Source organism: Sceloporus occidentalis, unplaced genomic scaffold (assembly GCF_023333645.1).
Source record: "Sceloporus occidentalis isolate IW3139 unplaced genomic scaffold, rSceOcc1.0.p SCAF_8, whole genome shotgun sequence".
Taxonomy (NCBI): domain Eukaryota; kingdom Metazoa; phylum Chordata; class Lepidosauria; order Squamata; family Phrynosomatidae; genus Sceloporus; species Sceloporus occidentalis.
Genome location: NW_028316988.1, coordinates 24834424 through 24850264, shown reverse-complemented (window position 1 = coordinate 24850264; position 15841 = coordinate 24834424). Strand labels below are relative to the sequence as shown.

The 15841-nt window shown below is 46.1% G+C and overlaps 1 protein-coding gene across 6 annotated transcripts in view; it reads right to left on the bottom strand.

The window, feature by feature from the left end:
• Positions 1–236: 236 nt before the first annotated feature.
• Positions 237–15841, bottom strand: part of DOT1L (DOT1 like histone lysine methyltransferase) — a 57263-nt gene continuing 41658 nt past the window's right edge. For 2 of the 6 annotated variants that reach the window (XM_089535541.1, XM_089535542.1), the window contains exons 20-29: positions 15078–15562; positions 14261–14384; positions 13301–13447; positions 13032–13161; positions 12158–12783; positions 10885–11090; positions 10692–10756; positions 8560–9522; positions 7403–8018; positions 237–6485 (exon numbers count right to left, since the gene is read on the bottom strand). In XM_089535541.1, the coding sequence (XP_089391667.1) occupies positions 7447–8018; positions 8560–9522; positions 10692–10756; positions 10885–11090; positions 12158–12783; positions 13032–13161; positions 13301–13447; positions 14261–14384; positions 15078–15562 (3318 nt within the window). In that variant the 3' untranslated portion in view covers positions 237–6485; positions 7403–7446. The remainder of the gene's footprint in view (positions 6486–7402; positions 8019–8559; positions 9523–10691; positions 10757–10884; positions 11091–12157; positions 12784–13031; positions 13162–13300; positions 13448–14260; positions 14385–15077; positions 15563–15841) is intronic. The other 4 variants (XM_089535543.1, XM_089535546.1, XM_089535547.1 and 1 more) reach the window with 4 other exon arrangements.

Sequence of the window (15841 nt, the reverse complement as noted above, 5' to 3'; positions counted from 1 at the left end):
ACTTCCATAGACATCATCCTCATCTGTGGACCAAAAAGAGTAACGTTTCCAAATTCCATTGGGAACATGTAGTTTTACTACCCTTTATGGTTAATAGATCACTCTCCTAAATCTTATTGGCAGCCTTTAAATCTAGCACCCCTTGCCACCTTTTCACGGTAACAAATCATTCAAGCGGCATCTTCCTCTCCAGAATTAAATCAGACAACTTCAAAATGATGGAAGCACAGCCATGGTACAGTGTATTAAAATACATACATTTTTTTTTTAATATAAAGACAAAACTTCAAAGCCTTTTTTTAATTACAAATCAAGGTGAAGTGGGGTTGGGAGGGAGGTTCATAGTGGAGATGAGAATGGAAAGAAAAACTTTTGCAGTGCAGAGGACTGGAAGGGCCAGAAAAGTGGAAAATATATCGATAAGATTATTATTATTAATTATTATTATTATTATCGTTACATATATACACACGCAAAAGGAGGTTTCACATGAGCTCCATGGAAGAATGACAAGTTAAAACGTAGGGACCGAAATTAAAAACGAGACAAACCAAAGACATATTAGAGAAGAGTTTGGATTTTAAATAAATTTCACTTTTCATGGGCTAATGTGTACAAATCAAGTCCCTAGGAAAGAACATCCCATATCACCACCTCTTAAGAAAATGGGAACTCCCTTCGATCCATTTACAAACAGATTTTTTTTTTTTTACATATATATTTATATTTATACTTATTATCTTACAAATGAATTCCTGAGCAGCAGTAATTTCCATCACTGACTGAATTTCATCAGCAAAGCAGATTTCCATTCCTGGGGGATTTGTAATAAAAAAAAGCAAAATTCATACATGGTACGACGTTTCCAGAGCGCTCAGAAATGCCGAGCGCTCCGAGGAGCAGTTAAGTTAGCTAAACCGCTACGTTAGCTAGTCCTAACTTTCCCTTACCTCGCTTTCAGGAAAAATTTAAGTTTCTACCTCATTGGGCTAGAATTGCCAAAGGCTACATGAAGAGCTGAGAGGACCACCGGCTTGGATGGCGGGAAGATACGTACGTGAAGGAATTAAAACTGCCCTGTACACCTTGACCCTCGTAGAGCCCTGTAAGTTTATACTGAAGAAGACAGCTTCAGTTTGAACGCGTTAAAATGGCCATAAAATGGTGGTCACCTCTAGGAAGTGTATAATCACTTTAGGAGACCAGGCAAGGTATTTTTGTAAACTGGGTTCCTTCTCACACTTCCAACTCCTCTCCTAGCGATGCGACTGATCTTACCAGAGATGGAAGAATCCAAACAAAGGCCTCTTTATTTTCACCTTTCTTTACAACTCGCAGAAGTATTGAAAAATAGTTTTACTCAACAGCAAAAATCTGTTGTCTCTTGCTCCCCGCCCCAGACACTTTTGAAGTAAACCATACTTGGAAATTAAACAAATCCCACGCCGTTCGTAAAAAGAACCCCTTCGGTTCAGCCAATAACTGTCTGTCAGTGATTTCAGAAATATTAATCGCTGTAGCAAACTGGGCAGATGCACATAAAACACCACCACAACTCAGCCTGAAGTATTAAAAGACACCAAAGCAGCCATTATTTTAAAAGCGGAGGACAGCAAAACGCAAGGGGATCCCAAAATGCAGATGACAAAGGTACTCTACTCATTTCTTTTGTTCAGGCACCGACAGAAACCAAACGGATGGTTCAGGAAAAGCAGGTGTGTGGCTTGGCCTTGTGTAAAATTGTTAACCATTGTAGAAACACGACTATACGTGGCAATACGAAAGCAACCGGCAATCCTTGGTTAGTCTAAGACGGCCGTGGATAAGGCGGATTGCAGATCTAGCAGGCGAATACAGAAACACACACAACCCATAGCACCATGTTCTGTACCGGAATGGGGTTTTTAAAAGTGTTTTGGGGTGAACCAAGCCATCCCCCATCCAAAGAAGTCACGGCAGCAAAAATGGCTGATGCTCCCACAATAAAACTAGATAGAAGATCTGTGCACTTAACAACGGAAAAGATAAGACATGTTTTTCTGACATTTTAGCTGAGAAGAACCCGCACCCTGCCCTAGCAGCGGTTAACCAGGATGCTGGGTCAAGGGCCGAAGCCCTCGCGTCATAAAACCAGTATTTGCACATAGCACCAACAAAGGGACCCGGGGGCTGATTCTGCTTCCAGATACATGCGTCCCCAAAAAGGAATCCAAAAAGCTGCGGTTGGCTTCGCGCACGCAACAGAAATAAAACCCCACGTCCCAACCGTGGCAAGTTTGGTTGCTGCACATCCAGTGATAGCAAAGGACTGTCTGGGGCATTTCAGAGATCCATTGCTGTGTCAGGAATAAGCGACGGGGACAAGAAAGCGCTCGGCTTTCAGCTTTGCACAGTTCTTGGGACAGCACCAGAAGAAACTGAAAAGCGCACAGTGGAATAAGGAGAGCCCAGGATGAAGGTCCCCGAAAACGGCCCTTCTCTGAGAACTTGGGTGCTCCAAATCTGAACAGCCGCCTCATTAAAGGCAGGTGGTTCGGTCTTGTTGAAGAGGCTAATTTATTTGACAACACTCCCATATTTTTGTTAATACTATAAAGCAAACCCTTACTTTGCCCTGTACTTTGTCTCTGTTGAGAACAGGAGAGGGATCTCTGACTCCAGTCTCCTTGGTCAAACAGTGCTATGGGGGACTTTTTGAACTGCAGAAGACGGAGAAGGATGGAACGGATTTAATCTGGCCTTCCCAAAGGGACACTGGATCCAAAAACAATCTCAATTTTGCTGCTAAGGAATCTTGGTTTTGTTGTCTTGTTGCTTGTTAAGGGCTGGGGGAATAGCTCTTTTCAGCAAGGAGTGAGCTTCTAAGAAGCAGATCGTTTGGTTTAGCCATCGCCTCCCTGTCATCAAAATTTCATTCCCTACTAACATCAAGCAAAGCCAGCTTCCTGGCAGAATAGAAGTCTTGCAAACACTTCTCCAACAAGGAAATCTCTCTTGTTACAGCTTGATTTTGTAGGCATTTCGAAGTCGCTCCTTCCTAGCAGAAAGCTCCCTCTAGATCTAAGCAGCTGGAGGAAGGTTCAATGCAACTTGGCATCCGATTTATGCCGCCGTAAGAAAAACATGCAAAAGGGACCGAGTGGCACAGTTGATCCAGATACAAGCACTGACTTGCGTTGGACATTTGGCTACTTTATTGGTATTATATAGACAAGAACTGGGAGAAGAGGAGTGATTTTTTTCCTCAATGGTTTGGCAAAGAAAAGTAGAGGAGTTAATAAGGTTTTGTACCTGGGTTCCAGGTGGGACAAAAGAAGGGAGAGAAAGGATGTGCGGTGTGTGATAAAATATCTCTCTGCTATCCACCTGCCAGAGGTTTATTGGTATGCAGAGCAATTATTTGTAAAGCCTCCTGAAGGGATGTCCAAAGTAGTATGGAGTGGGCTCCCCTTATTTGGCCAGTTTCCCCCCCAACTCTTCCGTCCCTCTATAAACCGAGACCGAAGCAACGGATGTTGTGAAGGAGGAGCAGCAACAAAACACTCAAAGGCTCTGAATGCTGTTGGCAGAAAGACCTAACATTTTCTCTTCTCACTCGTTCCCAACCTAGATATCCCTCCAGATATTCTTAAGCTACACCTGCTGCCATCTTGCCTATTGTCCAAGGCAAGCTTTGGAGGCTCCTGTGTGACTCAAGGATAGAAGACAATGCCTTTTTCTCAAAGAGTCAGGAATATTTTGGGTGGGGCGAGATACAGATCTCGCCTCAACTCCATCCTCTCAACACCCCTTTTGTCAAGTTAGCATTATAAAAGACAAGAGCACCGTGTTTCCACTTTGCACGGCTAACACAATGTGAATTATTGCATCTTCTCTCGCTTGTTCATCCTAAATGCTGAGCCAGAAGCCAAACTAGGAAAACAATTATAGTTTCCCCTTCCATCTCCTGCTTTCCATGCTCAAATAAATAAAACCAAGCTTTATGAACAACACAACTTAATGAAAATAAATGGAAAGCCTTAAGTCTTTTTATATAGAAATTATCGACACGTCGCTACAAAATACTTGTCGCGGTCAAGAAGTGGTGTGCCTTTAAAAAACAACGAAAACCCTTTGTGTGCAATGATCATCCGAGTCACTTGTTAAAAACTGCACCAAGTGTATTAAGTGTGCTACAAAGACTGTGATGTGTTTCCTTCTGATGTGTGAAACAACATTACAACCCTATGTTAAATGCAAAAGCATTACATACACAAAATTAATGAGCAAGCAAGTTCAAAGCTGATAAAACATTGCCAAAACAAAGCTGCTTCTCTTGATCAAGTATCAAAATTAACTAACAATGCCAAAAAAGACACTGTACGTTGAAGAAACAAAAAATTGAAGATGAGATGCAAGGCTACCCCGACATACACATTTCGGTCCTCTGATTTCTCAAGTCCTACTGAAAATGGTCTGGCTAATCTGAGAGGAATTATGGCATGTAGGGCCGACACTTTCTTAAGTCAATGGTTCTTAAATCTCTGGTCCTACAGATGTCTTAAGACTTCAGCTCCCAGAATCCCTGACCATTAGCCAAACTCGCTAGAGCTGCTGGGAACTGAAGTCCAAAACACCCAGTGGACCCAATTTTGAGGACTGCTCTGTGTTTGAGAAGTTTGCTCTAAGCAAAATTAGTCTTCGGACAAGAGGACTGCTATGGATGGTTAACAGGTTTAGCTCCTCCACCACCGCATCCCCCGTGAGAACATCGGATTAGACTCCGAATGCAGTGCAAAAAATGAAGGGGAAAGAATATTCAGAAGACAGCAAGGGAGGAAGCAGATCTGGATCGCTGCCTCACACCGCTGAGGTTCTTAACCTTAACCAAGAACACGGAGAAGGCTGCAGCGTGAAAGATGGAAACTGGACTTGGGAGATAACAGTGGGGTTTTCTCTCTCTGAAAGTCAAGAATATCTGCGGACAACTATGCTAGCGAGGCTGTTCACAGTGAGAAAAATACACCCTTCCGGTACCCGAACCAATTCCTAAACTTTGGTCTTCCAGGTGTTTTGGACTTCAGCCAGCTTGGCCAACAGTCAAGAACTTTAGGAGCTGAAACATCTCCAAAAACATCTGGGGGACCAAAGTTTGGGATCCACTGGTCTGGTCTAGGGGCTTTATGGGACCACACTTTGGTAGCCCAATGCCGGCATGCCCACCTCTTGCCAGAAGTGAACTAACAACCTGGAACACCAGAGACTGGTTTTACGAGTCACCTGCCCCAGAGGCTTTGTTACCCTAGTTTAGTCCTCTGAGTGCCGTTGGACTCACATCAGCTCCAGGCAACAGTGAAAGATGATGATGGGCACTGTAGTCCAAAGAGAAGATGGAGGCCCAAGAGCTATCCATCCCTCTCCCACCCCTCGTAAACTGTCGTTTAACTCCGCCTTTTGGCTTTCACATAATAAGGCAGAGACACCCTTCCAAAAAAAGCACCTGGATGTCTGAATGCCTTTCGGCAAAGGGTTGCAGGGAATGCCGCTGGTTACGAACGAGCACCATAGTTGAATTCTGCCTAGGGCCTGGAAAGGAGGACTGCAAGAGAGCGCACATCGGCGTTTCATCACCTTCCTGGTTGCAATATACATTACATTGATACCTGGACCTATTTCGAAAACAAAAACGAAGCACAAAGTTCCCCCGCTAAAAAAAACAAAAAAGAGAAAACCATCAATTTTGCTGATTTCCTGGCTCCGAGACAAAAATAACGTAATAATACTAACCCAGTCAAGTTGACATACGTCATTCGAGAATAGGCAGAATAAATACACAGACAGCATCCAGGAACAACGCGGGTTTGGTGTCAGTCATTCCCATCACGCCAAAAATAGAAACCCAAGTTCATTTTTTCTTTAAAAATAACCCCAAAAAGCACCACGGGTTCAGACCGGAGAGGCACTGTTCCTGCTGGAAGTCGATAGCACCACAAGAAGCCTTGTTACATCTCTGCTGGTGTGCCAGTCCTTTTATTTCACAGAAAGCTGTTACTGAATGTTTAAAGTCACCCTCTTTTTTTTGTTTTCTTCAGTTCTACAACTTCGGATGGAAACCCCCCGCCCCAAAAATAAAGTTGTGTCTGAGTTGTGTTTAACACATTTAAAAATATATATATATATGTATATAAATATCTAAACTATCAACAATACAAACTGGAGCTGATTCTAAGCATTTATTTTCTGCTCTTTGAATATATATATTTATATATATATATATTTATATTTATCTCTATCTATTTAACTTAAAATTCACAGTAGCATTTCATTTCCTCCGGTTTTTTATGATTGTTTCTGTCCAGTAGTAAAAGAGACAACAACAACAAAGGAGGGAAGGGGGAACTCTTTTAGCCGCCAAGGCAAACAGCACCTTCGGTGGAAGCTGGAAGAAGTTGGTCCAGGTTGTCCTTGCATAGGTCACGATGGGTTGAGGTAGAAATCCTAGTTACCTGTGAGAGAAGGAGGGAAAAGAAATAATGTTATTCGGCTTGAAGTTCACGCTTTACAAATTAGAAACGACAAAAGAGAATATGAGTGAGAGCGCATATACACAAACACGCTGATAGCTGAGCCCTGTGGCATATTGAACACAACAAATTGGCAAACCTTTGTGGTCTGCATTCCAAAAAACCCTACACATTTTGAGGGTGGGACTCTGGACTGTGAAGTCGGGGGGGGGGGAGATGGAAATGAACAAAGTACAGTAGTATTTACACTACTGAAAGTGCATCCAACTTTCATCCAACCACAATGGCTGTTGGGTGATAACGCAAGACATCCTGATGGACTGGTGTCCATTTTTTCACCAAATTACTCTCTAGTCTTAAATTCTTATTTTAAAAACATGAATAAGGGCAAACAGTGGACCATGCAAATGTTAATAGGTATACTTTAAAGCATATAAAGTTAACAAAGGTATGACTAGAGAGGGTCAAGACTGACAGCTGAACTTGCATTTCATTAGTTGGCATGCCTGTCAGTCACTCAGACTGCAATATGATCACGAATGCAGCTTGCCCATGGATTCTGCGGTGCGGAAAAGTGTCAGTCACTTTATTTATATCCTACTTTCATCATCATCCTCCCCCATCCCTGTATTACTGGAACCTTTCAATTACAAATACCAGGGACTGAAATCTTGGATCTCCTGGGTGAGAAGAGGCTTGAACTGGGACATAATTGCTTTTCTTTTTCACAGCCCTTGGGAAATCCGTGGCAAATCGTGAACCTGAAATGGAAAGCCCACCCAGTCTCACCACTTTTTCTAAGCATGAGCTGCCTGCCCACACCTCTCTCTCTCACACACACACACACACACACAGAGACACACGCACCCTGCCCACCTGTGAGCCCAGACCGGCCTTACCTTGCCGAGCACAAACTGCTTAGAAAGCTAAGCGGATCCCGCTTTTACCGTGGCTTAACCCCCGCGAGGTGCGAAGCGTAAGGCGACTGCGTGCCAAGGGCGACCCACATAGCGGGCGCGCCGGCCGCGTTGGTCTGTGGGATCCCAGCCGCGGCCTGGGCCAGCGCCAAGCGAGGCAAAGGCGGGTGGTGGACAGTGAAGGAAGGGCGGGAGGTTTTGTGCTGGAGAGAAGCTAGTTTAACAGACAAAGTGGAGTTAGCAGTGGAGGATGGCGGCAAGGCAGAGAGACTCTGCAGAAAGATGGGTTCCGGGTTAGACGCGAGGAGCGGAGGCAGGGGTGGGAGTGAAACATTTGGGGGTGGAGAGGTATGGAGGGAGGGTTGCGCGGCGGCCCGACCAGAGTGTTGGAGCTCGCCGGAGGGTGCGTGGAATGACGGGGAGCCCGCCGTAACCGGCAAGGGGTTTAAGCTGAGGACGGCACAGCTGGAGACGGTGCTGCTGCCCAAGGTGGTCCCGAAATGGAGGGAGGAAGCGGAAGAAGGAAAAGAGGAAGTGGAAGGGGAGGGAGTGGAAGAGGAGGAGGAGGAGGCAGAAGGCACCACATGGTTAAAAATACCTGCAAACAGGAGAGAAAAAAAATGCTCAGCAGATGGACTTTGTATAAGCGAGAGAAGCCAACAACGAAAATAAATGAACAAAAGGCAAGCAAGCAACCAAGGAAAACAGAATTGTAATGGTCATAGCTCAGACGCCAATGAGGTAAAGCATGGAAAACAGCAGCAGGCAATGGGCAGCGATGGGACAAAACCTAGACAGGAAGGAGACGCACTTACCTGCTTCTGTTCAGGTCCTAGCAAGACCAAAGGTGACTTTGTGGCTAGACACAGAAGATACCCATCAAGAACCACCCTGTCTAGGTCAACCTTTTTACCACCTTGAGTTTAACCTGGGCCATTCGGACACATCGCCTCTTCCACCGAAAACAGGTTATTTCACACATACATTCTTGGGATGGCGGGGGAAGGACTGACAACCCTACAGCTTGCGAGGCCCTCAGCTGGATGAATTTATGGTAAACCTTAGAAGAGGACTTTGGGAAGATCAACCAAGCTAAGACTCTCTGTGCTTGTGAAAACGAAAATGAAAAAAAGTGGTACCTCCAACTGTTCCACCCGTCACCCCCGGGGAAAAACTCCCCATCGCATGAGAGTTGGTCAAGCGGGTGGCGGCCGAGGAGACGTGGACCAGGCCGGTGGCTGGCATCGAGTTAAATAAGGACTGCAGTACCGAGGAGTTTGTCACCATGGGGCCGAGGGGGAACTGCGACCCGGAAGCTAAGGAGTTCAAGAAGGAGTGGTGTGCCTGGGCGGAGGAGGCCGTCACGGGTGATCCGCTGGAGGGAGGCGCAGAGAGTCCTTTGCCGTTGAGGAGGCCACTGGAGGGAGGAACAGCAGCAGCGGCGATGAAGAGGTTGTGCCCGTTCTTGAACTCCACGTCCCACTCCCGCCCTTTGCTGCCCGTTTTGCCATTGTGAAGCAGCGAGGCCTTTTCAGTAGTGGTCCCTAGGCGGAGGCTGAGTTCATTGCCCTCTTTGCATTTAGGCCCAGGCCAGTTTAAGTCTTCCCCCTTCCCAGCTCCCAGGCTTTCTAGCTGTCTTTTGCTCAAGAACAGGTTTGTCTCGGAGCCCCCAGATTCCTTGTTCCGCTGCACCAGGAAGCTCAGCGAGGAGCCGCCCAGGGCCGCCGCAGTCACCATGTCGGCATTTTTATGAGGCAGCGAAGCACCATCAATAAAGCTATGTAAACCGTCCACTGACAACCCTCCGTTATAAGTGAATCCATTCAGGGGGGTTGTACTTTGCCCAACCCCGTCAGGCCCAGGGGCGGACATATGTTTCCTCGGGTGCACAGCAGCTGCCTTGGCGTCTCCGGCTGGGCTGTCCTCAGAGGAAGGCCTCAAACCAGCAAAGAGGGAGTTCTGGCCCAGGGACGATGCTGATGCCTGCAAAGGACTGTCCATAGTTTTGGTCAAGTTGATGTCGGATATCGGAGAGAAGGTCGATTTCCACTTGCTCATGTTCACGTTCTCGCTGGCTTGCTTTCTCCCAGTTAAACTGAGGCCTGATATACAAAAAAAGATAGAGGGAGAGACTCTCACATTTGGAAGTAGGTTTACTCCAATCTTTTTACTCTCCTTGCATGCTCCAAAAAAAGAGAAAGGAAGGAAGGAAGGAAGGAAGGAAGGAAGGAAGGAAGGAAGGAAGGAAGGAAGGGATTTCCTCTGAGTGGGAGAAGAACAGCTAGGCACAGCTCCATCATGACTTGGCCCCAGTAGTTAGTGAAAGGCCCTCTCTCCATCTTCCAATTGCCATTGCTCTTGTGTCTGAGGGAGAGAAGAGTAGCCAGACACAGCTTCACTGTGCCGGGGTGCCAGTGGCTGGTGAGAAGCCTGCCCTCCATGTTCCAACTGCTATGGCCTTGGAGGGAGAAAAGAGCAGCCAGACACAGTGCCATTGTGCCTTGATCCCAGTGGCTGAGGAAAGGTCCTCTCTCCATCCCAACTGCTATTGCTGTGGCCTCTGAGGGAGAGAAGAGCAGTCAGGCAAGGCTCCAGCATACTTTGGCTCCAGTAATAATGAGAGGTCTTCCCTTCATATTCCAATTGCCATTGCTATTGTCTCTGAGAGAGAGAAGGACAGCTAGGCACAACTCCATTGGGCTTTGGCCTCAGCAGCTGCTGAAAGGTCTTGGCTCCATATTCCAACTGGCACTGCTCTGGCCAGTGAGAGAGAGAAAAGCAGCCAGCTTCTGCAGGTCCTAATTGCCTCCTTCATTGCTATACCCTTCTCCTTGTGTGACTTGTCTCTAGGATGTAAGCCTGAGAGCAGGGAACTGTCAAATTAAGGATTTATAAGCTGCCCAGGGAGTTTAAATACTATAAATAAGTAGCAGGATAGCAAAACCCCTATGAACAGGAATGGCTGTTTTTGACCACTACTTTTAAAGAGGAGATTGTATTGTTTTTTAATTGGCTTATAGTAACTTAAACTTTTTAATGTATTTTTATCATTTCTGCATCCCCCTGGGGAGCTGATGGATCAAAGATGCAATACATTAATGCCTTGGGTAGATAAAAAATTAATAAATGTATCTGAACTTCACAGAGGAGCAGCCCAACAGGATGAGAGTCCAAGATCAATCAAGCCAAGTACAGCAACAATGATAATCAATAGAAAAAGAGAATATACTAAGCACCCGAACGCACATGTATCAAAGACATCCAGACTTACTGTTTTCCATCGGCTTTTGTGGAGATTTGCTTTCCAGAGATATCGTTGCAATTTTCCTCTCAATCCTAGGAAGGAAGGAACAGAAAGAGAGTTTAATTTACAAAATATGTTACCCTACTCATTGCATGAGCCTTCAAGGGAACTACAGAAAGAAAACAGTATTTAAGAACAAAAGAAGGGTGGCTCAGCTCACCTGGTACTGTTCCGGTCGTCCTCCGATCCCTGCTCTTCATCGGATGTCAGGGGTGAGTAATGGATGCCATTGGTCTGGGGCAGCGGCTTCTCCTTTTTCAGCACTGGCGGCTGGTCGTTGTCCTGGTATGGAACAGGAGAATTCTTCAGGGAGTTTTCAGGGGAAGAAATGGCTGTTATTTCTAAAGGCTGGTTAATGTTACTGACCTGAAGAAGGGAAAGGACAGGAAAAAAGAGACAAAGTTGGAAAAAATATGTTAAGGATCAGAGAGGTAGAAGAATTGGAAGAGAGGTAAATGGAGAAAGAAAACCCTGTGTCTGCGGTCAAGACAGTTGTTTGGGTAGACTACAACTCCCACAAACACAAACCACTGTGCTCATGCTACCTTGGGAGAAAGGGGAGTTGTAGTCAACCTCAGCCGGGCAAGGTCCACAGGTTTCCCAGCCAATTCTATGAGAGCTTGCTGAAATGTTCTCAGCCCAACCAAAAAGGGAATAACCTACAGCTACAAAATGTATGTGCAATTCCACATATTCATCCCAAAGCTTGACACATTTGGCACATTGCTTCTCATGTTTCTTTCCCCTTTCAAAAAATAATGCTGACATCTGGTCAGTGAAATGCTGCTCAGCTGCTTCCTTTTAAACTCTTTTTAAGGTTTGGAAATAGGAAACAGTCAGCTGGAGAAAGACCTGGTGAGGAGAGTGGATGGTCTATGCACACAAATTGGGGATTTACAATACAAAAGAACACCTCTCGCAAGCTACAGCGACAAAATTATGCTCAAATTTTGGGATGTTGGTCTGGCCAAGAACTTTTCAGTACCTGCTTGTACATGAAAGAGAGAGAATGACAGAGAGAAAGAGAGCGCTTGGAACCGAAGACAATTCTGGCCAACATCTCTTCCAGCATTTGGAAGGAAAGAACACTATTTTGGGGACAGTTGCTCTCGAAACTACAGAATCCTGGAGTTGGAAGACACCCCAAGGGACATTTCAAACGCCCACCAAGAAGCCTCATGAAGCATCTATGAGCGTGCCTCACTTTTAAAATCTGTGGTCCAGGGCTTTCTTTTAGGGAAGGTACTATCTGGTGATGTCTCCTTCTCTGGGCATCTTCAAAAAGAGGCTGGACAGCTCCCTGCTGGGGATGCTTAGCTATGGTTTAACTCCAAATTAATCTTCCAAACCTGGTTGCCTAGGAAGACTCCTGATCTCCTGTTCTAAACAGCCCCATCTTAACCTTTCAAAGGCAACACCTTCCAGATTCTCACCATGGAGTTGATATTCAGTGGAGACCCCGATGGCTGAGCAAAGAGCCCAGCCACTGTAGGCAGCGATTTGCGTTTTGGTGACACCCCGGAATTGACACTTGGGGTTCCCGTGGAAGACCGCTTCCTCCGCCCACGCTTTTTCCCATCCTGCATGTACACCTGGCCGCATTCCATCCGGACGCTCGCAGTGAGGGGGCTGTGCTTGTTTGAGGGGGATTGCTTGATGGTTCCCGTTGCAGGGGAGATGGTGAAGATGATCCTCCTCTTGCCCTCACTCTCGGGATCGGAGAAGGCTGGATCGGACTGTACATCCCCTCGGGAGCCTTCAGAGAACATCTTCTGGGCCTCCACATATTGCAGCACCCCTCCCAGGTTCTGGGAGAGCCCATTCAACCTGGGACTCGCCGAGTGCTGGTGGGCAGGTGAGTTTTGCCCTGAGGTCCGTGACGGCATCATAAGTAAGGAAGGGTGCTGAGGCGTGGAGCTGCGAGATCCCGATGAGTTGAACAAACTTCCTGAACTGGACACATCTTCAAGAGCTGCGTGGTCGATGCTGTGGTTCGACTGGGCAGGGCTGTTGGGAAGAGTCCCGTTGAGTGACGCAGAGCCGGACATATAAGAAAAACCTGTGCAAAGGACGAAATCCTTGGTAAGGGTTGCAGTTTCACTGGGGTTTGGTTCCAAGACACACACACCCTCCAACATGGATACCAAAAATGCTCAAGAACCATTATAGACAATGGTGTGGTAAAATAGTATTCCTTATATAAAATGGCAAAATCAAAAGTGTTTAGAAGTTTAAAACTTCTCAGCACCCAAGAACCTCCAACCCATCTGTGTAGGAAAGAACAGAGGCAGAAGGCAAAGGACTCACCTGAGGTAGCCAAAGTCAGTGGCTTGTTGCCAGCAGCACTGCTAATGCCGTTATGAGAACTAGCACCATATTGTTTTTCAAGTGTTGAAAGGGAATCACGATTCTGGTGGACAGGACTGGGTGTGCTTCTCTGGGGGGAAGAAAAGAAGGAGAAAGGTGGTTTCATTTCAGCCAAGGAAAATGATGTTCTTGGGACCCCAAAAGCACACTTAGGAATAACATGGTCTGGCTTTGCATGAGAGAGAAACAAAAAACGGATCCTTACTCACCACCTTCTCAACACGGCTAGGTAGGACTACGCTGGCCAGGGGGATACTAACAGGGAGTTTATTGGGCTGCACTGTGCTGAGGGGAATACTGATGGGAAGGCTGGTGATCGTCTCCCCGTTATTCACAGATGACCTCTCACGCAAAGCCTGCAAACATACAAAAAGCAGACAAGGACAAAATTTGAACCTTTCACCTCCAGCCTGTGCTTTTGGCAAAACATGGGAAGAGCAGAGGTGGTGTTTGGAAAAGTGTGGGTAATGCTGCCCCACTTCCACACCAGCAAATACAGTGCAACCTCCGTGTCTGCTGGGGATACATTCAAAGATTTATTCTGGATAGTGAAAACCATGGATAATAGCAAACCCTGTATTTCCAGATGCCTAGAGGACGATATTTTTTCAGACACAGGTAAGTGAAACGGTGAATACCAGGCCCGTGAATACAGGGTTTGTGCTGTATACTTTTTACAGATGCAGACAGTCAACTAACATATGAATCCACAAACACATACACGCACACCCAAGTCTTGCTGTTCCAACAGTCACACTTCACAGCCACTCCCCAGGGAGGATTTTTACCTAGCCAAGTATCTACATTTAGCAGCAATATCTGCTGCTACTGCAGCACACAGTGAAGGATTTCTGTAACTGTGTACTGCCGTAACCCATAGAGGTAAAAGGGCTGTGCTTACCAGGCTTTTGTTGGTTAATGCTGTCTTTTATTAAGTCTATTATGGAGTAGACCCAATGAATTAATTGGATCTGCCTATGTGTTGAATCACCATTCGACAACTGACTTAATGGGTCTACTCTAGTTGGCATTAACCAACAGAATTCCATCCTATGTCTGAATTATGCTTATACCTATGGTGCAAAGCATCAATTTCCCCTCAAGTTAGTACATGATAAAACTGCTACTCGGATACAAAGGCTTGCAATGACACACAGCAGTTTCTTCACCTTCTCATTTGTGACTGGCAAGGCTGCTGGAGAAGATGGCCGGGGTTCCAGAGGACTCATTTTTATGCCATTTGATAGCGTAGGGCTTGGAAAGGTAAGGCCATTCTCCTTTAGGTGCTCAACTCTGAAAATTAAAAAGGCATTATTAAATTTAAAAAAGGTTTGAGGGTTTCTCTGCTTTTCAAGTGACATTTGCTCCCCAGTAAGAAAGCTAGTAATTGTAGACCATCTTCTGAGGGGCAGAAAGATAAACAGAGAGTGTGTGAATTTCCCCCTTGCTCCTGATATTTCCCTGCAGTTGTTTTATGTTGCTTCTGAAGGGTCACAGTAACCATTTTAAATACCTTTTGGATCATTGTTACCCTGCACCTTTTGCATTCCATTTCCCTTAAACCTTACTGATTATGCCCGAGTCCCAGTTTTGCAGGAAGGGGGGTATAAATAAATGTAACAATAATCATAACAATTATCTCAGCCATTCTATATGGACACTTGTGGATCTTGGAGGATTTCACAATTCCAGGTAAGGGAAGCCTAACCTGTATATACAAAATTAAGAGTAAGATGCCACAACTAATAGGTCTGTCTTTAGAAGTACCAAAAGACTCTGTATGGCATGGGTCAAAATGCTATAGCCATGTGCACTATCCTATCCAATCTGAACTGCCACGTTAACAATTTTCAAGCCACTCTGGGAGCCTTTTGGCTGAAAGGTGGAGTATAAATTCTCTAAACAAAGAAACAAGCAAACCAATATATATAGAAGTAGTACTACCGAGATTCTCAGACTGGCCTCCTGCCCTCCCCTCCCACTTACCTCTGATGATTCTCTCCACAGGATGCTTTCCCACCACCAACGTGGTCCTGGTTCAAATGCCTCCGGAGGGCAATCTTGGCCGGGGAAAACCTGGTATAATCCGGCAAGGACAAGCTAGATGCCTTGTCTGGCTTCTGCCTGGAACTGTGGTTGGGGGTGCAAGGAACGATATCTTGGTCCAGGTGAGGAGCCGGGTACTGGGGGGTGCTCTGCTTGGAAGTGGGGCGGCTGAGGGCATTGTGAATCTCGTAGGCTGTGGCATGGCCATTCATGGAGAGCTCTGGGCTCATGCCGTTGATCTGGGGCGGCGGGAACTTGGAGCACTCCAGCTCAAGGTGGAAGAGGCCCTGGTCGGGTTCTGCTTCACGGCTCAGGTGGCTTTTGTGCCGAGGCTGTGTCAGCAAGGACTCCTCAGGGGGCATGTATGACTTTAGCTGCAGCAGTTCCTGCTGCCTTTGGCTCTTCTCAAGCTCCACGATGCTGATCTGAAAAAAGCAAGGGCAAAAGGGGCAGGGGATGATTTAAACGCCACTGTTTTACAATAAACTTTTGGTTTTAGGGAGCAGGGGAGTTTCACTGTCTGTCCTTTCAAGCCTTTTTGCTGCTAGCCCGGTCTTTCTGCTCCCATAGCCATTGTGTGACCCACAGCCGAGAGGAAAACTCGAGTATCTCGTGCGCACAGAGGAATTAATTAATCCTTGGCCAAAATCCAACTGGCAGCAACTAAAAGAGCGGCCAGATGTCCTCTACTGGCACTGCGGCAT